This window comes from Elephas maximus, chromosome 12 (genome assembly GCF_024166365.1).
Source record: "Elephas maximus indicus isolate mEleMax1 chromosome 12, mEleMax1 primary haplotype, whole genome shotgun sequence".
Lineage (NCBI taxonomy): Eukaryota > Metazoa > Chordata > Mammalia > Proboscidea > Elephantidae > Elephas > Elephas maximus.
The window spans coordinates 4082812-4105041 of record NC_064830.1 but is presented as its reverse complement, the minus strand read 5'-3'; the positions used below and the strand labels follow the sequence as shown (position 1 = coordinate 4105041).

Sequence of the window (22230 nt, the reverse complement as noted above, 5' to 3'; positions counted from 1 at the left end):
CGTTTGGAAAAGGTGGACATTTGGAATGTCTTTAACCTCTGCCTCAGAGGAACTAGCTTTGTGATGATCCTTATAAAGGAATTATTCATTTACTTGCTTAGTGCATATTAATAATTCTAATGCTATCTGTTGAAGGGATGAAGGAAAAAATTATAAGTCATAGATTCATGGAGTTGAAAGGGCCCAGAGATTTCATTCTGTTCAATCTTCCACTGGAGTGTTGAAATACTTACTAATTGTTCCTCACGACCATGTAGCTTCTACCTTGAAATGTACTCCTTTATTTCTTCTTCCAGTTGAACATGGACAAAGCATGTTAGTTCTTGACTCATTGTTTATTTCCTTAAAGTTAATTATTCTGAAGGGTCTCACTTGAAAATATGATTAAAAATCTCTGCTATGTAAGTATTCTTAAGAGAGCATGCCGCACGGCAATCTGAAAGTACGTTTGCATGTATGTGTAAGCGGCGTTCACACGTTCGCTCAACCCACACTGTACGATCACAAAGTTCCCTAACAGGTGGCATTCTACGGTACCTGTGTTTGTAGAGGTAAAACGCAAACCCTGACAAAATTAGAGCAAAGAATGGAACCAGAATGGCCGCTGCGACAGAACCGCTGCTCGTGCCATGGTAATGATTTGAAGAATCTTGATCGGAGTTTAAGGGATCTGGGGAAAAAAAAAAAAAAGAATATTTAATTTGAAGTTACTGTATTATGTTTAAGGAAAGATATATTTGATGATACATTTTAGGATAACCTCTAGCAGATTTTATTAACCATCTTGATGATTAAAATACAAAATACTGACTCTTCTTTACTGGCACTGAACAACATCATGAAAGGGTCTCACATTTCAAATAAGACCAAGGGAAAAGTGGTTCTACACATTCCGAATTTTGTTGTTAATTATATATTTATATTTCAGTTTATATTTTATTAATTTTATGTTTGCAGAATAACTAACTGAAAGCATTCATGTGGCTTTGTCTACATTCAGAGATGGGTAGTATTTGGTGTTTTTTCTTGTCCTGAGAAGGCTCAGCTGACTATCAGTTATCAAAAATATGTAAACATTCTAGGTTTCTATATAAATGGTATTACATTCTCCATATGTCAATATGTTGGTGTAATCTGCTTTTATTTTAGGTAGTGTCTTAGTCATCTAGTGCTGCTATAACAGAAATACCACAAGAGGATGGCTTTAACAAAGAGAAGTTTATTCTCTCACAGTCCAGCAGGCTAGAAGTCCAAATTCAGAGTGCCAGCTCCAGAGGAAGGCTTTCTATTTTTGTTGGCTCTGAAGGAAGATCCCTGTGATGCATCAGTCTTCCCTTGGTCTGGGAGCATCTCAGTCCAGGAACCTCAGGTCCAAAGGATGCACTCTGCTCCTGGCGCTGCTTTCTTGGTGGTATGAGATCCCTAACTCTCTGCTTGCTTCCCTTTCCTTTTATCTCTTGAGAGATAATAGGTGGTGCAGGCCACACCCCAGGGAAACTCTGTTTACATTGGATCAGGGTTGTGACCTGAGCAAGGGTGTTAAATCCAACCCTAACCCTCTTTAACAGGCAGAGGTTATGATTTATAGAACATAGGAAAATCACAAGATGGAGGACAACCACAGAATACTGGAAATCACGGCCTGATCAAGTTGATACACCCATTTTTTTGGGGGGGGGACATAATTCAATCCATGATAGTAGATTCCAAAATTCATTATAAATACTCAAAAGGAGAATAGAGCTCAATATCATAATGCAAGTTTCCAAGAGGAAACAAAAGGCTGATAAACCATGATCTCTACCCATTAGGTGAGAGGGCAGATGTAAACACGTCCAGCAATTGGCAAAGAAGGTAGTATGATCGTTAACTCAATAGTCCCTACCTATGGAGTGCCGAGCATATGCTAGGCAAACGTTGAAAATTCAACTCCGCAAGCATTTATTAAGCAACTCTGTCCAAATCAGGAAGTTTGTTTTGTGAAGAGTTTATTTATAACACATGATTTTGAAATGTATCTGGCCTAACTGCACACCGTCTCCTGACAGACACAATGTGGTGAATCATAATTAGAGTGATGTGAATACAGCAGGATTGTAGAGAAGAAGTTGATCTGGTTTTTAGAAGTACATTCTCAGAATTCATGGAATGTTAAATCGAAAGAGAAGCGTTGCTTCATTAACTTTTTTATAAACCATAAATGCAAAGAAACAATCAAATATTAAAGATATTTAAATAGTAATTTGAATTAAAACATCTTGAATTTTCACATAAAAACTTTAAAATGATATTTTCCACGCACTCCAATAAATGCAGAATTATAGTACTGCGTGTCATCTTAAGGTCTAACGTGAACATATTTTGTAATTAATGTTGATATTTTGGAACTTAGCCAGATCTTTTTGAGATCCTTCCATATCAGCACATACAAATCAGATTTAGTTTGTTATATTCACACGCGTTCACCCCTCACCACGAAAGCGGAAAATGCCAGGTACGTGTTCTGTAGACCTCGGAACGTCCAGGTTGTGCGCGTGTGAGCTAAGGCCAGTCCGCTGGATGCTCCCCACCATGGCACTGCATGTGAAGTGAATGATGCAAAGCATCACGTGATGGTTTAGAACTGATTCCAGGGGCCATGAGAGTGGGCAGAGCATCCGTGGCAACATCAAGTGTCCACCGGTGGTGGCTGCAGCTGTAGCAGGCAGATTGCAGGGGCAGCAGTACAGTGACCAGTGGGGGTGCTGAACAGCAGGGAGAACAGTAGTATACCACTCAAGTGGCACCTACTTTGTAAGGTTATTGTGAGAATTAAATGATTTAGAACATTTCAGCAGTTTAGGACAATGCTTAAAACATAAGAGTTCATTAAACTAAAAACCAAGCCCATAGCTGTCGAGTCAGTTCCGACTCATAGTGACCCCTACAGGAAAGAGTAGAACTGCCCCATGTTTCCAGGGAGTGGCTGGTAGATTCGAACTGCCAACATTTTGGTTAGCAGCCAAGCTCTTAACCACTGCACCACCAGGACCCTCAAGCACTTATCAGGACACGTATATTCCCAAGAATATAAGCTTCATTCAGCCAGGGTGGTTGTTTATTTATTTATTTATTTATTTTTGCTTACTTTTCCTTTTGAATCCCCAGTTGCTAGACTAGAACAGTATGTGCTCAATATATATCTGTAAAACAGATAAATGGTGCAGTCTTTGTAGTAAAACAGCACCCAAATATCTTTGGTTTCCATTAATTTACCATACCTCATTCTCTGGATTTGTATAATTCTGAGAGTCTCATCTTATTCTAATAAATTCTTATATTGCTTAAATTAACCAAAGTTGATTTCTGTTATCTGGCAACTATACACTTTTGGCCACAATAACCAAAAAAACCAAACCCAGGGCAGTCGAGTCGATTCCGACTCGTAGCGACCCTATAGGACAGAGTAGAACTGCCCCATAGAGTTTCCAAGGAGCACCTGGCGGATTCGAACTGCCGACCCTTTGGTTAGCAGCTGTAGCACTTAACTGCTATGCCACCAGCATTTACAACAGATACCAAAATTGCAATCAACAAAGTTCTGGAAAAGGTGCATGTCACAAGTTCTTCACAACACAATAGGAAAATGTAAAAGAAGGTCTTTCTGTTGTGCATATTACCAAACTTACTCTGAAATTATTTTGCTGTTTGGGGTGCTTAGTTAATTTCAATTATTTACCCCTGTTTTAATAATTGAAAAGGTAATGCATGCACATTATATTAATTAAAATGGCATAAAAGCATATGAAATAAATAATATAAAGGAAATGAAAATAAAGGGTCACTCCCTGTCCTGTGACCCAGTCTCCTTCTTTTCAGGGTTAATGTTGTTTCTTTTTTTAAACGTATACTTCCAGCTATGTCCTATTAATACATGCGATCGTGTGTTTTCCTTTTCTAATTTTTTCCTAAATTCGGGAATATCATTTTATATGTTTCTGTACTTGGCTTTTTAAAAACAAAACCGTATATTTTTGAAGTTCTTTCATCAGCACATATGCATTAGATCTTTTTTTTTTTTAAATACATAGCATTCCTTTGATTGCGTATACCAGAATTTATTTAACCAGTGCACTGTTGACGGACACTTCGGGTGTTTCTAGTCTCTTCTGTAATGCTGCAATGAAATCCTTTGTCTATATAGACACACTTGTAGGGAACTAAATGTATAGGGTGAATCCTAAGAAGTGGAATGAATGCTTAACACAGTTTGTAGACTTTAGAGTTGCTCTGTTTTACCTAATTGCCCTCCAAAGAGGTGCTCCAGTTTCACCCCAGCCGTTATTTCACGACGGCCATTGCATAAACACTTGTATAATCGTGTTTTCTCTAACTGCTGGTGTCTTTTCCTTCTCCCCCTCCTGCTTGCTCTCCTCCTCTCGCTCTCCCTGCTCCTTGCCCCCCCCATTATGTTACCACTGCTGCTGCTGCCACTACTAACTACTCTGAAAAATCATCATAGCCGCTTATTTTGCTGCACAAAATGCAGCTTTCATTTCTGATCCTATTATATAAAATATATTTCGTATTCTGTTTTTAGTCTTTTATTATTATTATTATTATTATTATTATTATACTTTAGATGAAGGTTCAGAGAACAAACTAGCTTCTCATTAAACAGTTAGTACACATATTGTTCTGTGACATTGGTTACCAGACCCACAACATGTCAACACTCCCCTTTCTCCAGCTTGGGTTCCCCATCACCACCTTTCCTGTCGCCTCCTGCCTTCTAGTCCTTGCCCCGGGGCTGGTGTGCCCCTTTAGTCTCGTTTTGTTTTCTGGGCCTGTCTAATCTTTGGCTGAAGGGTGAACCTCAGGAGTGACTTTGTTACTGAATTAAAAAGGGCATCCAGGGGCCATACTCTCGGGGTTTCTCCAGACTGTCAGACCAGTAAGTCTGGTTTTCATTTGTGAGTTAGAATTCTGTACCGTATTTTTCCCCAGCTCTGCCCAGGGCCCTCTACAGTGATCCCTGTCAGAGCAGTCAGTGGTGGTAGCCGGGCATCATCTAGTTGTAGTGGACTCAGTCTGGTGGAGGCTGCGGTAGTTGTGGTCCATTAGTCCACATTTAGTTATTCTTTTAATTTATACTTCTTTACTTAAGAATGAGGGTAAGTATGTTTTTACATGTTATAGGCTGGGCCTTTCAACTTTTAAAAGAGCACTATTGAGATCACAATTCACTCACATAAAATCCACCCATTTAAAGTATACTTAAACATTTCCTCACATATTCACTGCATAAGCAATCATCACTACCACCTAATTTTACGTTTTTGCCCCCCTAAAGGAAACTCCGAATGCATAAGCAGTAACTCTCCACCATTCTCAATCCACCCTTTAGCCTTAAAAAAAAAAAAATCAAACCCATTGCCATGGAGTCGATTCTGACTTGTGGCGACCCTATAGGACAGAATAGAACTGCCCCATAGAGTTTCCAAGGAGTGCCTGTTGGATTCGAACTGCCAACCTTTTGGTTAGCAGCTGTATTCTTAACCACGTGCCACCAGAGTGTCCTCAGCCTTAGACAAGCACTAATTGACTTTCTAACTACACAAATTTGTCAACCCTGGGCATTTCATATAAATTGAGTCAACTGTGTAGGTCTTTTTGTGAGAGGATTATGTCACTTAGGGTATCGTTTTCAATATTGTAGCATGTGCCAGTATTTTTTTTTTTTTCCATTGTGTGGATGTACCACGTATTGCCTAATCATTCCTCAGTTGATGGGCATTTAGCTTGTTCCCGCTTTGGGACTATTGTAAATAACACTACCATGGACAACTGTGCACACATTTTCATGCATACATATGTTTTCAATGCTTTTGGGTATATACCTAAAAATGGAATCATTGGATCTTATGGTAACTGTATGTTTAATATTTTGAAGAATGTCAAATTATTTTCCAAAGCAGTTGCATTATTTTACATTTTCCATAGAAATCAATTAGGGTTCAAACTTCACATCTTCACCAACCCTTGCTATTTTTGCCTTTTTGATTACGACCATCCTAGTGGGTGTGAAGTGGTATCTCTGTGGTTTTGATTTGCATTTCCTTCATGACTAATGAAACTGACCATCTTCTCATGGTCTTATTGGCCAATTGTACATCTTTGGAGAAATATCTATTCGAACTCTTCACCCATTTTTTAAGTGGGTTATTTGTCTTTTTATTATTGAGCTGTAAGATTTCTTTATATATTCTGGATTTGAGTCCTTATTGTATACATGATTTGCAAACATTTTCTCCCATTTTGTGGTAAATCAATCGATTTGAATGGAGAAAGCAATTTATTGTCGAGTTTCTTAAGTTTTTGCGTTAAAGTTGGTTTTCAAACTAACTTGATTTTAGCATCCATTTAATGATAATCACTTTTCTCAATTTATCTGTAGACTGGAGATAATTAGAAGGTCGTTTATTTTCCTCCGTAAAAATAGGTTTTAGTCATAACTCTTAAATGAATGGCTGTTGTTGAAGCATTACTTAAATATAGACTTTTCTAATTAGTTGAATCGAAGACTTGCTGGTAATTCAAATTATTTTGTGAGGCAAATTGTTTTTTCTAACAATAAGCTCATCATCACATGAGAATGAAGATTACTTGTTAAACAAAGCCGCTATTTTGTTAGATTAAAAAGACGCGGGGTAATGCAAATCAAATGCGTGACAGCAACATGAGAGTTCAGGTCAGGTTCTTCGGATGAGTAAACTTAGACATCTCTACAGTACCCTGTACAGCTCACTGGGGTGTCCTTAAACAAAATTACTAGAGCATGTGCTATGAGGAGAAAGGAGAACAAATAACTACAGGGTTTGGTTCGAACAAGACAGAACTTAACCCATCATTAGTGTTGGTCTACTGCATTAATGCTATTTTTTTAATTACTTCAAAACAATATAACCCAATTAAAAATATTATCGCAGCTGTTGCTGACATAATAATTTAAAGCTCTCTTATTTAAAAGTATCGGATTTAGAATAGTGGGATTAGAGAACACTATGATTAATTATCCTTTTTGAGTAAGGCTTTTAGAAATACATAATAATATAGAACTTGGCATACATTCCCCTTCAAATGCCTCAATATATTGACATAAGTCTTATGGAATAAGTTCATCTGTGATAAGTTCATCAGAAAATATTATGCACATTTGCCTTGGAAAGGTCACTTTGGTATCGACGTCTCTATGGTAATATCCTTCTTTATAAAATTAAATGTTAATAGTTTTCTACAAGTAAATTATGAAGTCATTTGTATTATTCAGAAGAAATGTGTCACTAAACTCATCACAAAACTGCATTTTCCTAATCTGTGTTGGTAGCAACAACTACAATAAAGACTTTTGTGTGAAATGGGCTTTAGCATGTACAAATCAATGGCTTATATTGTCTCTCACTTAATCTTCATAACGCCCAGGGAACTGACTTCTATACTGAGTTTGCAGAAGAAAAAATGGGCTGAAGAATATTGTAATTCACCCAAGATTGCAAAACTAGCAAGTGGAAGAAGTAGGTTCATATCTAGTGTTTTTTTGTTTTTAATTTCCCTTCTCTGATTAAGGTAAAAATCAAACAGTAGAGAAATATATGAAGAAGGATGGAGTTCTCTATCACAAACTTTTTTCACTACATATAAATTTAACATCTTTCCACATAAGTATATAGTACTTATTCCTTTAGAAAATATACTGTATAATACTATTTTCTATTTAATGTACTACATTGCCTAAAATTATTTTTTGAAGTAATTCTTTATGAGAGATGTGTAAGATGGATAAGTGATTTTTACTTTCCATTATTAAAGGAATCTCGCCTTGGATAGGACTAAATGTACAAAGAAAAGTTTTCACACATGTCTGATGCAGAATTCCAGAGATAGAATTGCTGGATGAAAGGTCACACATCTAAAGTAAGAATACATATTTCTAAATTGTACCTATCTATTTTTTTACTCATATACCAAAACTGAACACCCGACTGCCTGTTCCTTCTATCCAGTCAGTACTAACATTAAAAAAAGTTAACATTCTGATAATTAAAAATGATACATCTTTCTTTTCATTAATATAGATCTTTTTGAAATTGAAGCTCCTTACATGGGTTTTTGACCCCTTTCAATGATTCTTACTTACATTTTTCTTAGGGTCATGTAGTTAGCTCATTCATTAATATCACATTTGTTTCCCCCCCTTATTTTAATATCTCTTTTTTTTTTTATATATATTAAGTATCATAATTCTCTGTCTGGCTCATGTGTTGCAGTTTTTTCCCAGTTTGGCATTAATCTATTCTTCTTTCAAAAGGATAGTTGGTTTTCTTTCGGTAGTGCAAATACACTGGTCACTCCTGTTATTTTTGTTTATGTTCCTTTTGGAGTAAAGATTGGTCCATTACTTCTCAGCACAATCATTTGAAAGCCAGACTGGTATTTGTGATAAAAAACACTGTAAGTGCAGTTTACCTTGTCTTTCTAGTTTGAATTTCCCAAAGTCTTTTCCATGTACATCACCTTGAAAAGTAAATCCTCCTCTTTCAAGACCAGATGATACCTGATATATATGAAAATTAAGGAAAAAACATGTAAAAAAAGATAATAATCTCTGCTTATCAAGATATTACTGTCATTTCCCATGTTTAACTATTAAAGGTTAATATTTCATTTTTTCATGCCACTTCTTTCAGTTACATATTTATAGCTAAAAATTGTAAAACATTACAGGGGTTAACTCAAGTGACATAAAAATGCTCCCTATGTCATTTTGGTCTCTATGATGGCAGTAAATTTCACAGCATTCTGTCCATATGTTACCTATCTTTCATAAAGGGGGTACACACATATGAATTTGTAAATAACCTACACTAGGTAAAACTCATCTTGTGTTACAACTACTGGCCAGGTGTATACCATGTGAGGCTTTACATTCTCGAATCATATAGTAAATTAGAACCTGGAAAAAGACTAACTTGCAGAGGAAGAATACGAAGGAGAAAATCCTAAATCTTTCCATTTATCTGGGAATGACTTTTTAGAATCTTCAGAATGGTTCTTCCTTATCAAATGGTCTCAGAAAAATCTTGGTTGCACCACACTTACAGTAGAAGAACATGGTATTAACCAGCACAGAACCAGGACTCATGTCCTAGCTCTCTCCCTAGCAGTAGCAACTCCAGTCTTAATGGCTAGTTCATTTCTCTTTTCAGATACTTGGTTTCTTCCTATATAAAACGGAAGGGCAGAACACCCATGTTATTAAGCAGGATTGCTTAGTTTTCCAGGGCCACACACATTGCAACTCCTCTTAGACTCTTCAGTTACTGCTTCCATGAAAGCAGAGTAATCAATAGAAAACATTGGTACAAATCTCACCGAATACTTACATAACCATCTAATCCCCAGTTGTCATTTTCAAACTTGCTTACAAAAATATCCACTGGACCTTTAATTTGAATAGCTTTCAGAAGTAAGTGGGCTTCCTCCTTCTTATAAACTCCTGCATAAAAGTCAGCCAGTTATTCTTACATTGTAGGAAGTCACAAGAGTTAATAATTCAGAATTTAATCAATTTGATTTGGAATACGGTACAGAGATGAGAATTAAATGCATAACAATAGCAGTTTTTTAAAATTTAGCTTTAGTACCTTTTTTTCCCTTATAACCATTTTTTATGAAAGTCCTTTTCTATTTTGACTGAGTGAAATCCACTCACTAAATATAACATCTTTATCTTAAAAAAAGCAATCGTTAGTCCAGTCTGCTAATAAAAAAAAATCTAGCATTTTTATTCGTATTTTATTCACTCCTGAGGGAAGGAGTACAGAGAAGAAAGACATCATACCATAACCCAAAATGTAGCTACGTCTAACAATGAATTGATGTATGCAATGATACGAAAGAGAGCAAAATGGGAAGGCCGTGCTTGTGCAGCCCGTAAGATTTTCTGCGTGCAGCGATGACACAGCCTCAGCCCTCAGCTACTTTTGATATGGAGTGGCTGTTCCATAGTATTGCACAGAGACGTTACATTCCATTACAAATGGAACGTGTGTATGCTGCTACAATTAGCTTCTACCAGAAGGAGGTAAAAGACAGACAGACAGATAGTAAACAAATAGAAAATGAACACAAAATATCTCATTTTCAGAGAAGACATGTTGGTAGATTCAGAGTTGATGTTGCTAGCTGCCATTCAGTTGATGTCCGCTCATGGTGACCCCATGTTTTACAAAGTAGAACTGCTTCCAAGGGTTTTCTTGGCTGTAGTTTTAATGGAAGAAGATTGCAATATTTTTTTTTTTTTTTTCGTGGTACCACTGGGTAGGTTTGAACCACTAACCTTTAGGTTAGCAGTTGAGTGCAAACCCAATTCCCACTAACTCAGATTAGAGAAGCAAATCTCTCATATCCCAGAAATAGTCTCCAGTAGCAAAGTAGGCAGGATGGAAGGAAACCATCACTATGGGTCAGCTGACAAAGATGGAGGGCTTAAAGGCTTTAGTTTTGGCTCGTGCCCATTTCCACCAGCAACAAATGACTTAACTTCTGAAACTCTGACCCCAGTTATGTCAGCTATAGGCAGAGATAACAAAATATGTCTTTATGGGCTTTTTGTGATTACTGAGTTCAAATCCTACCTCTGCCAATTATCTGACATGTCACCTTAGGAAGCTGCTTAGTTTTTGAGGTTCTTCTTATTATTTTTTTTAATCATGGCAACCCCATGTGTTACAGAGTAGAACTGCTCCATAGGATTTTCTTGGCTGTAATCTTTGCTATGAGTCGGAATCAACTCAATGGCAACGGGTTAATCTTTACAAATCAGAAATCCAAGACTTTCTCCTGCAGAGCTGCTGGGTGAGTTCAAACTGCCAACCTTTTGGTTAGCAGCTGGACAAAAACTGTTTGCACCGCCCAGGGACCATGGGTCAGAATCAACTTGATGGCAACAGGTTTTTGTTTTTTTATTAGTAAAATATGTATATAATATGAATACTTACATCATTAGAATGAAAAATATACTGTTTGCAAAGTGTTAAAAACAGTTTCTGGCATATAAATCATTAAAAACACTGATGCTATTTTATTAATTGTGGAATAACAAAAAAATAAACTCATGAGGAAGACCACAGTTAAGAAAGAAGGAAATCAAAAGAATGCATTTTGGAGACATGGCTATTTGGATATAAATCTCAGATCCAGGACTTAACATGCTATGTGCATAATCTTGAGCAAATTAATTTACTTTACGCACTGGTTTCTTAATCTTTAAAATGAGGAAATAATGCCTACCACGGTCATTGAAAGGATCCAGTGAGACATTTTATATGCAAAGACAATTCAATATAAGTACTCAGAATAAGTGCTTAGTAAATGTTAGATGGAAACTCTGGAGGCGCAGTGGTCAAGAGCTACTGCTGTTAACCAAAAGCTTGGCGGTTGGAATCTACCAGGTGCTCCTTGGAAACTTTATGGTGCAGTTCTACTCTGTCCTAGAGGGGCACTATGAGTCGGAATTGACCCCATGGCAATGTTTTTTTTTTTTTTTTTTAATGTCAGATCCCTTCTCTGTGATAGGGTAATGGGTTCTACTCATGCTTACGCTATGCATTTCGTAAAACACGTCAGGGCCTACCTGTCAGTTTTAGCTCTACTTGAGAGGTCTCAACGAAGGTCGCGTTGACCTTACTACTGGTTGCATTGAACCAGTCAACGGTTAAAGTGGCAGGTTGTCTTTTTCCTAAATATTCATAATATCCCTTCCACACTGAATTGATGAAAAATACATCTGAAGGAACTGTGGATAAGAAGAAAAAAAGAATATTAGCACAAAATGTTTTTTAGATCTTTTTTAAACATAGAGGGCATAATACCTTTCAGTGAAAGAGCACAAATGACAATGATGAAAACAAGGGCAGCCTAGTACACTGTCCCTTCATACCATCTGTAAGCATCAAACGAAAAGCCTAGGGAGATGGTTGTGGGCTGAAAATACACATGTGTTACTTTGCTATAAGAATATTTCAGATGCCAAAGCATACTTATTTTAACAGACCTGTCAGGGCCAGTGGATATGGTAAACTGATGCTATTAACGGTAAGTTGCTTTTTTACTGTGCTTAATTTTCAAGAAATAAGTTAAGTTGACCCATGAAATTACTTCTGGTATTTCACTAGTATTTCTGGTGTTTCAAAGAGCAGAAAGACCCAGGAGGTACAAAGGAACTGATTGACAGCATCTCTCAGAAATTCCCTGCCCTCAAGAAGCTTGCATTTCAAAGCACCACTTTGACTAGATATACACAGCTTGTATACAGGTGTGACAAAGGTGTGATAAAGATAAAGGTGTTTTAAGAGTCTGGACATCCATGTAAAACATTTCATTTCTTGAGGTCTTTATTTTGTAAATGCGGCCAATCTTTCCTTCATTCATGCTCTTCTGCTCTGTATTATAATCTCCTTGTAAAAAATACTCCAGTATTGGTAAGAAGAGGGGATTCAATTATCTCAAATGTCACTTTTATATACATCTTTTAAATTCATAAATAAAAGGTGCGATGTTCTTTTAAATATAAAGTTCATCTGGTATGGGAGTCTTTGCAAAGATTATTTAGGCGTTCTTTCTTGAATTCACGGTTTATGAAAAAAATGAAACCTTTTTTCACATTTCTGCTGATAAATAAATATATACACAAATACTGCCATTTTTATGATGTTAGCATAAAGATGAATATTATTAACCTGTATGAATATAAATCAGTGATCCCACTAAGCTTCTCTTTGATGTGTACCTCATAGTGCGCACAATCATTTAATCAGAAAAGATCCCACTGTAAGTAGTAATTGCTCTAGACACATTGGTTGAGTTGCTAGGTAGAAATAAAAATGATTTCTCCCTATACATATTTTTTCAAAAACTCGCTTAAGGTCACTAATATGTGAACAAAAATAGTTTGGTCCTCTGTTTGTGTTTCTCTTTTCAGCCCCATGAACCATTTTTCTGTTTTCTAGACAAGCTAAACCTACAGAACTTGGTCTTGTAACAGAAGGGGTAAAGGTGAACAGGATATGAGAGTTTCCTACAGTTTTGAGTAGACACTACTTCCTAATAATAACAAAAAATGAATGTTAAAATCTGAGGTATCAACAGAGACATCCAACATATTTGTTTATAAATAACATGAAACATTTCTAGCCATGCATCAGCAGCATTACGAACCCCCCAAAAGACTTTATTTTCAAGAGAGTTTTCACTAATTGGAATCTAAGTACTGAAGCTATTAATGGGTTATTTAAGCCCTTAAATTACAATTGTTAGTTGTGTCACAGGAATGGCATTATGACTGGACAGGTAGGATAAGGTATAATCAGTGCTATAGAAAAGGTTCGTTTGTATTCAAACACAACCATGAGCATGTGGTAGACAGAGATCATCTTTTTTGTGCTCCCTGTCATTTGACTTGTTGGACGCCGAGAGGGTAAAGCAACAACCAAGTCCTTCAGGGGTGTTAAAGGGCACCACCTTGATAAGCAATCGTGCTGAATTAGCACTTCTCTTCAGAAAGAATGGGAAAAGAGATCTTGATAACAACCTTGGCACCTTCAAATGGAATATTCAGATGTTTCAATATCTTGAAGAAAAAATAAGTAAATAAAAACAAAACAAACACCCAACAACGACAACAAAGATTGTGTTTCCTTCCATTGAAGAAAGTGTTGTCTAAAAAAAGACTATCGATTTCTGTATTTTGATCTGTAATTTTTTTTTAAAGGTCTATAAAATTTTAAGAAAAAGGTACTTTTTTATACGTCATGGTATACATTGGAGAAGCTCCTCTAAGCATGTTGAGGCATTTGCCTTGTCTAAGAATGAAATGTATAACACAACATTCTGACTTATCAGCATTACAGGTACCTTTTCCATTCTTGATTTAGAACAGAGCGTATCAGAGCTAGAGGTTATGGCCAGTGTTAAAATCTGACTAAGGAAAACACCAGTAAAATGACCACATATATTTACAAAGGTTTTCTACTTACAGTTTTTCTTTAAAAAAAAAAAAAAAAGTTTAATTAAAATTAATATAATTTGGAGACACGTTTCTTTATTTAAGTAATATCTAAATTTATAACATAAACTATGATTTGGAGTAATGAAAACCTTCCTTAGGAAATAGGACTGCCATCTTTCTAATTTGCTGTATAATGTATTTAGCAAGGCGCCACATATAGTAAAACAAACAAAAGAGCTTTCATTAACATTCTAAAAAAAAAAAAATTTTTTAGGCAACAGAAAATACCTGAATTTTTGCGAAACAAGGGGAAAAAATGGGGCTCTGCAGTGAATTGTTCCATTTAACAATGTATGCTGTGAGACTATTACTTAACTCGCCTCGTTTACTTTAGCACCCCCATTTGGAGGAAGGAATCGCAACCCTCTTTACAAGGCTCTCCATTATGTCACATGGTATTATGAACATTTTATGCCCATTTTTGTCTACAAAATGCCTAAGACAGCTTTTCATGAAAGTGATAATACCCAAGGTTGTCTTTCTAAATATTGCTATTTCATTAACAAATGACTGTTTTCAAAGAAATAGACATCTGAGTTGGCTTGGTGTTTTAAGTATTTTAGACATTAACTTTCTCATGGAATAGTGGAATCAGAAATCTAAAACGTTAAAAATTGCTTCACCGTGCCAAGTACAGTAGAGAACAAGTGGTTGTAATTGACTTAAATCTGTAACTGTTCTGGTATACAAACCTGGAGTTTTAGTAACTGTTTCATTAACTTCTCTCACTCCTTTACCTACAAGTAAAAAGACAAATTATCATTTTCAAAAGCATTTATTTTTGAATAAATTTTTGAATAAATTGAAGCAATTTTCCTTTCTCCAGATTTTCTAACTTCACAAAAATAATGAGTATCTTATACATACACAGTTTAAACCACTATATTCACAGCAGAATATCCTTTGTGTTTGTGGGAACACTGAGTTTAATGGTAAAAATAAATGCAGATCTAACCTGAGGTATTCCCATTTAAAGTGCTACAACAGAGAGCCTTGTAAATGAGGGTGGCTTATATCAATTTTCTTCCATCCTATTAAGCATATGCTGACCATGCTGAAAGGTAACATACAAAATAACTAAGATTTTATAATATCTCTTAATTTTCTAATCGCTCATCCAAACCAATAAATATATAAGTTAACATTGAAGAAGACCAATTTACTTCCCTTGCAGAGTGTTTAATTTGGTCTATTAAGTTAGATTTAACTCATAATCTCTTGGCTTTTATAGTTTTATATCAAACTACAAATTATTATTTTAAAATTTATATTCACCTATTTCTGAAAATGAAGGGCAAGGGAAACTTACATCTCATGAAAATTCCTGACATGAGCACTATAAATAGGTTCCAGGGAACTAAAACTGAGTCACTGATTTTATTAAACTTAATATTTTTTGTTAACACTGTTTAGCACTCAATGCATATAGACACCTATGTTTGGCAGAAAACCTGAAAGGTTAGCTATCAGCAAATTTGACCCAGAGTTATTACTCTCACTTGTAAACACACAGATTTGTGTGTAATTAAGGCATCATGCTAATCACTTTTGTAATTTTTAAAAGTAAAACCAATGTCAAGATTACGTAAACCCAAATTCTACCACCGAACAGCTTGAGTGGTCTTAAAACTAACAACACTTACAGGGAGTTGAACTTACATATCCTGAGATACTTGGTGATATTTATTCATTTTTGTTTTTAGAAATACATTTTCCTGAAAATATATTGTATATTATTTTCCTTTTAACTCAAGTGATTTTTTATTTGAAAAATCAACTTTCCTTTTTTTCATTCAAAAAGGTTTTTTTTTGGCTTAAAATGTAATAAAAAAAATTTTTATATTAGTTGATAATAAAAATCTATGTATCTAGATGCACGGCCTCTGCCACTGCTGTAGCAAACACCTGCTGCACACACAATCACACAGACAGAGGCGCCCACACACCAAGTACGGACCCAGGCGGAACGATCACCACCCCTCCCACGATACTGCTCACTTATGAAACTGGGGACTAGTCTGGTGGTCAGTGGACACTTTTGTTTTGCTGTTAGGCAAGTATTGTGACTCCCTGAGCAGTGACTTACTTTTACAAACAGGTGATTTCCCTGTCCATTTCATATCTGGTTTACATGTCCTGTGTTCAGATCCACCCGCAAGGAAGAACCCTGGATGGCAGGTGTACACTAAGGTGTAGCCGAAAGTAGGAAGATCTATTGCTCTCACGTCCGCATGGGCTGGGGTTTCTGGCTGTCTGCAGGCGTGAGCTGAAATGATATGGATTCCATCAGGAAACACTGAAACTTTGTTCATAATACAGTTATTATTTATCTAAACAAATTAAAGAAACAAAGTAAAGGAACTGAAAATAGTGATGAAATTAGTTTACAATTTTAAAAGTGAGAATAAAGTAGCTTAAAATATCACCAATATGCCACACCTCTGCAACTTTCAGTATAAGGGAGTTTTGATATTTGCACGCTTTCTCTGTCTCTCTCTCCCTCTCCCCTTATATCCATCTATCTGTCCGTCTATCTATCTAATTATGTACAGAAAATTGGAATAGAGATGATAGGTTTGAAATAAGCAGATCACTTCTGCTATATTATTAAGATAAATAATATGTTAAATTTCTTTAAAAGACCAGTCTTAACTGCATACAGACTGGCACATGTCCAGAAATATGATTTGATTTTTGTCTGGTGCTGACTAACATATTTATTGTTTAGATAAAAGAATAATTAATTTTGGTACAAATTTGATACTCCTTAGAAAACTTAATTGAAATATTATGAATTCTTACTTTCTTTAAAAATAAAAATTAGACACAAATGAGATTGAGATGCTTAGTCTACATCTCAAGTAGCTATCTATTCTTTATAGTCTAGCATATATATCTGAAGTAATTACAGAATGTAGTAAAGGACTTGGAAAGTTGCTATAACCTAAGTTTATAGTTTTAAATTGTGAATGTAGTAGTTGTAAGTAGTATCAATATTTCATTCTTCAGCAAACTTTCAACATAATGAAGTCCTGACCTTAGCAAGCTATACACACACACACACACACACACACACACATTTAAAATAACCACATATATAATCTAAACAGGGATTAGGATAAAGATTATAACTTTGAAATAAATACACTGATTTACATCTACAAACTTTTAAAATGGTTTTTCATAACATTCTACTTTCTTCAATTTGTTGTACTGTGGTGGCTTGTCTGTTACTGTGATGCTGGAAGCAATGACATCAGTATTTCAAATACCAGCAGGGTCATCCATGGTGGACAGGCTTCAGCAGAGCTTCCAGACTAAGACAGACTAGGAAGAAGGACCTGGAGGTCTACTTGTGAAAAAATTGACCAGTGAAAACCTTACGAATAGCAGTGGGACACTGATATAGTGTCAGAAGATGAGCCCTTCAGGTTGGAAGGCACTCAAAACACAAGTGGGGAAGCGCTACCTCCTCAAAATAGAGTTGATCTTAATGACCTGGATGGAGTCAAGCTTTCAAGACCTTCATTTAATGATGTGCCACAACCCAAAACGAGAAGAAACAGCTGCAAACATCCATTAATAATTAGAAAGTGGAATGTATGAATTAATTGGGAACCTAGAAAAATTGAAAGTAGTAAAAAATGAATGAAATGCAAAAGATCGATATCCTAGGTATTAGTGAGCTGAAATGGAATTGTATGGGCCATTTTGAATTAGACAATCATATGATCTTCTATGCCAGGAATGACAAATTAAAGAGGAAAGGCATCGCATTTGTTGTCAAAAAGAGCATTTCAAGACTTATCCTGAAGTACGACGCTGTCCCTGATAGGATATTATCCATAGGCTTACGAGGAAGGCCAGTTAGTAAGATTATTATTTAAATTTATGCACCAAATGCTAACACCAAAGATGAGCAAATAGAAGATTTTTACTAACTTCTGCAGTCTGAAATTGATTGAACATGCAATCAAGATACATTGATAATTACTGGTGATTGGAATATGAGAGTTGGAAGCAAGAAGGATCAGTAGTTGGAAAATGTGGCCTTGGTGATAGAAATGGCACTGAAGATTGCATGACAGAATTTTGCAAGACCAATGACTTATTCACTGAAGATAGCTTTTTTAACAACATAAACGTGGACCTCACCAGACTGAAAACAAAGGAATCAAATCGACTGCTTCTGAGGAAAGAGATGGTGGAAAAGCTCAATATCATCTGTCAGGACAAGGCCAGGGGCCAACTGCAGAGCAGACCATCAGTTGCTCATATGCAAGTCCAAGTTGAAGCTGAAGAAAATTTGAACAAGTCCAAGAAAACCAAAATATGATCTTTAGTACATCCCACCTGAATTTGGAGACCATCTCAAGAATAGATTTGATGCATTGAACACTAATGACCAAAGACCAGACGAGTTGTGGGGTGACATCAAGGACATCGCATATGAAGAAAGAAAACGGCCATTAAAAAGACAGGGAAGAAAGAAAAAAACCAAAAAACAAAAAACAGATCTCAGAAGAGACTCTGAAACTTGCTTTTGAACATAGAGTAGCTAAAGCTAATGAAGAAATGATCAAGTAAAAGAGCTGAAGAGAAGATTTCAAAGGGTGGCTGGAGGAGATGAAGTAAAGTATCATAATGAAATGTTCAAAGACTTAGTCTTAGAAAACCAAAAAGGAAGGACACACTTGGCATTTTTCAAGCTGAAAGAACTGAAGAAAAATTCAAGCCTCGAGTTGTGATTTTGAAGAATTCTATAGGCAAAATGGAAACCCTGGCAGTGTAGTGGTTAAGTGCTACAGCTCCTAACCAAAAAGTTGGCAGTTTGAATCCACCAGATGCTCTTTGGAGACTCTATGGGGCAGTTCTACTCTGTCCTATAGGGTTGCAATGAGTCGGAATCAACTCAACGGCAACAGGCTTGGTTTTGCCTTATAGGCAAAACACTGAACAACACAGGAAGCATCAAAAGAAGATGGAAGGAACACACAGAATCACTGTACCAAAAGAACTGGTGGACATTCAACCATTTCAGGAGGTAGCTTATGATCAAGAACTGATGGTACTGAAGGAAGAAGTCCAAGCTGCACTGAAAGCATGGGTAAAAAACAAGGCTTTAGAAATTGATGATATACAAATTGGGATATTTCAACAAATGGATGCAGCACTGGAGGTATCCACTCATCTATGACAAATTTTTGGAAGACAGCTACCTGGCCAACCAACTGAAAGATACCCATATTTGTGCCCATTCCAAAAATGATGATCAAACAGTATGTAGAGGATATTGAACAATATCATTAATATCACACACAAGTAAAATTTTGCTGAAAACAACAACAAAAAAAACCAAACCCAGTGCCGTCGAGTCGATTCCAACTCATAGCGACCCTATAGGACAGAGTAGAACTGCCCCACAGAGTTTCCAAAAGCATTGGGCAAATCTGCTGCAAAAGACTTCTTTAAAATGTTCAAAAGAGCAGATGTCACTTTGGAGACTAAGGTGTGCCTGACCCAAGCCATGGTATTTTCAATCACCTCATATGCATGCTAAAGCTGGACAGTGAATAAGGAAGACTGAAGAATTGATGCCTTTCAATTACGGTGTTGGAGAAGAATACTGAATATACCATAGACTGCCATAAGAATGAATAATTCTGTCTTAGAAGAAGTACAGCCAGAGTACTCCTTGTAAGGGAGGATGGCAGGACTTCGTCCCAGGTCCTTTGGATACGTTATCAGAAGGGCCTAGTTCCTGAAGAAGGGCTTCGTGCTTGGTAAGGTAGAGGGTCAGTGAAAAATAGGAAGACCCTCAATGAGATGGATTAACACAGTGCCTGCAACAATGGGCTCAAACAGCAATGATTCTGAGGATGGCACAGGACCAAATAGTGTTTCATTCTGTTGTATATATAGGGTCACTTTGAGTCAGAGCCAAATAGATGGCACCTAATAAAAACTACTTCTGTAAATTTAACATACTAAGAGTAAGACACTATGAAGATACTATGTTCACTAAACTGATAGGTGATAAAATACGGACATAGTAGTTATTGTACATTTCTTCTAATTCCCATGATTACATTACAAAATAATACTTGATCCTTACATAACTATTTGTGTATCCACCCATACATACTTCAAAATATAGCAAGAATGACATTTTAAGAATTTCTGTTTACATTCTGACTTATTACAGGGCCCAGTTTAGCCTCTCTCTAATAATCTAACATAACCATGCTAAGAATAATAGCACATACAAATAGGTTGTCTCCATGAATGTTATTCATTTATCTTTGGTTTAGGGCAATTGGTCTCAGATTTTAGCACCTCAGAATCACCCGGGGGGGCTTGTTAAACCTGAGGCTGTTGCTTTTCCTGCCCCACAGACTTTCAATATTTTAGATCTGGGATAGGTCTTGAGAATTTTCCTTTCTACCTAACTTCTAGGTGATGCTGATGCTGCTGGCTTTAGGAAATCAACACTGAGAGCTATTTACTTAGAGAATTAAAAACAAACATAAGTGAAACAATTCCTCAGTATTTCCCCTGAAGGCAAAAATTTCCCATTTATTCAAAATAAGTAGGTTATTGCTGACGGTAGTGGAAGAAATCATGCTTACGTATGCACTCGGTCTGGATTCCACTCCATGTTAAATTTGCAAGGCAAGTTCTAGTTGTTGACCCTTGAATATGGTAGCCTTTCCTGCACTTGAAAAACACCGTGCTTCCAACCTACGGGGAAGATCCAATATTAGCTTCAGAGGCAAAGAACAAACAACTCAATAAAAACTAATAATGCTTGAAAACGGATTCCAAACAAAAATTATACGAGTAATTTTTCACTTTAATATCAAGTCATTGTTAGAATCAACACATAAACTTAAACTGCTTGTAAAAGCATTGTACATCATATAGATTACTCAATATATAATGTAAAACCTTAAATATACTCAATAGTGATAATTTAGGAACCTGTGTATTTGCTTAAAAAAAAACAGTCCTTTTTTCTTTCATTTTAATTAGTTTTCCTGCTACTCATTCTAAGCAATTGGTATTTATTAGCAAATTAAAAACAAACAAAAAAAGAAACTCAAACAGACTCATAGTCACCTTATAGGGCAAAGTAGAACTGCCCCATAGGGATTCCAAGGACAGGCTAATGGATTTGAACTGCCTATCTTTTGGGTAGCAGCCAAGCTCTTAACCACTGTGCCACCAGGGCTCCATTAGCAAATTAATTTTGTTAATACTCCTAGGGGACTCATCAATCCTTGCCCTTCTTGAGATCCATTTTACTCCTGGTGCTTCAAAAATATGATTATTTATGGTTACCCTGATGCCTGGGACACCTTCTCCTTCAGATCTTTACTGCTCCCTCCCACTTAATTCTTGATGGTTTGCTTAGACCTCACTTTCCTCTGTGTATTTTTCTCCTATCTTCCGAGAATTAATCATATCTTGCTTTTATGTATTTCCTCATCATGAAATGCTAAGTGTGTCATTTACTAAAATGTGTTACATTTGCCTGTATGTTTATCTAGCTTCCTAATTCAACTGGAAGTGCTCGAAGGCGAGAGTCTCAGTGATGAGTTATGGACCTGTGTTGGGGTGCTCCAGCATCTCCCATGATTACTTACATCTGGATCAGGAGACCAGGGCATGGTGGAAAAGGTGCTCTAGTCCAGAAGCTAGCACCACACACACTACATTTCTGCTTGGGACCACATCTGTTCCCAAGGCTTTAATGAAGCTACTTAAAGATATCGAAGTGAGTCCAAAAGTTTGAATATCAATCTTAATACTTTCTCTGAGAATTTAAATCATTTGATTACTCTGCATCTGTTTTCTCATATTGGTCAGGCCCTACCTCCCTCCCTCAAAGGATTTTGGGAAGAAAAACTATGAGTAAGATATGCGGAAATGGTTGACACACTGAAAAGTGATATATAATGTAAAAAAAAAGAAAAAAAAAGCTGCTTCTTAGAACTTCTCCCTAAAAATTAAAGAATTTATGAAGAAATAAAAATTAAATTTATGTAAACCTCAAATCAATAGTTGAGAGTCAAGGATGGGAAAGGGTTAACAGGTTTCCTCTCTGCCAGGGATGCCAGAGA

The 22230-nt window shown here is 36.3% G+C and overlaps 1 protein-coding gene across 1 annotated transcript in view; it reads right to left on the bottom strand.

Annotated features, from left to right (window-relative positions):
- The window catches only part of CSMD1 (CUB and Sushi multiple domains 1), a 2087969-nt gene that overhangs the window by 5627 nt on the left and 2060112 nt on the right, over positions 1-22230 (bottom strand). Inside the window, exons 63-68 of the mRNA XM_049902971.1 lie at positions 20737-20848; positions 16194-16373; positions 11675-11836; positions 9423-9535; positions 8506-8593; positions 538-670 (exon numbers count right to left, since the gene is read on the bottom strand). Coding sequence (XP_049758928.1) covers positions 538-670; positions 8506-8593; positions 9423-9535; positions 11675-11836; positions 16194-16373; positions 20737-20848 — 788 coding nt within the window. The remainder of the gene's footprint in view (positions 1-537; positions 671-8505; positions 8594-9422; positions 9536-11674; positions 11837-16193; positions 16374-20736; positions 20849-22230) is intronic.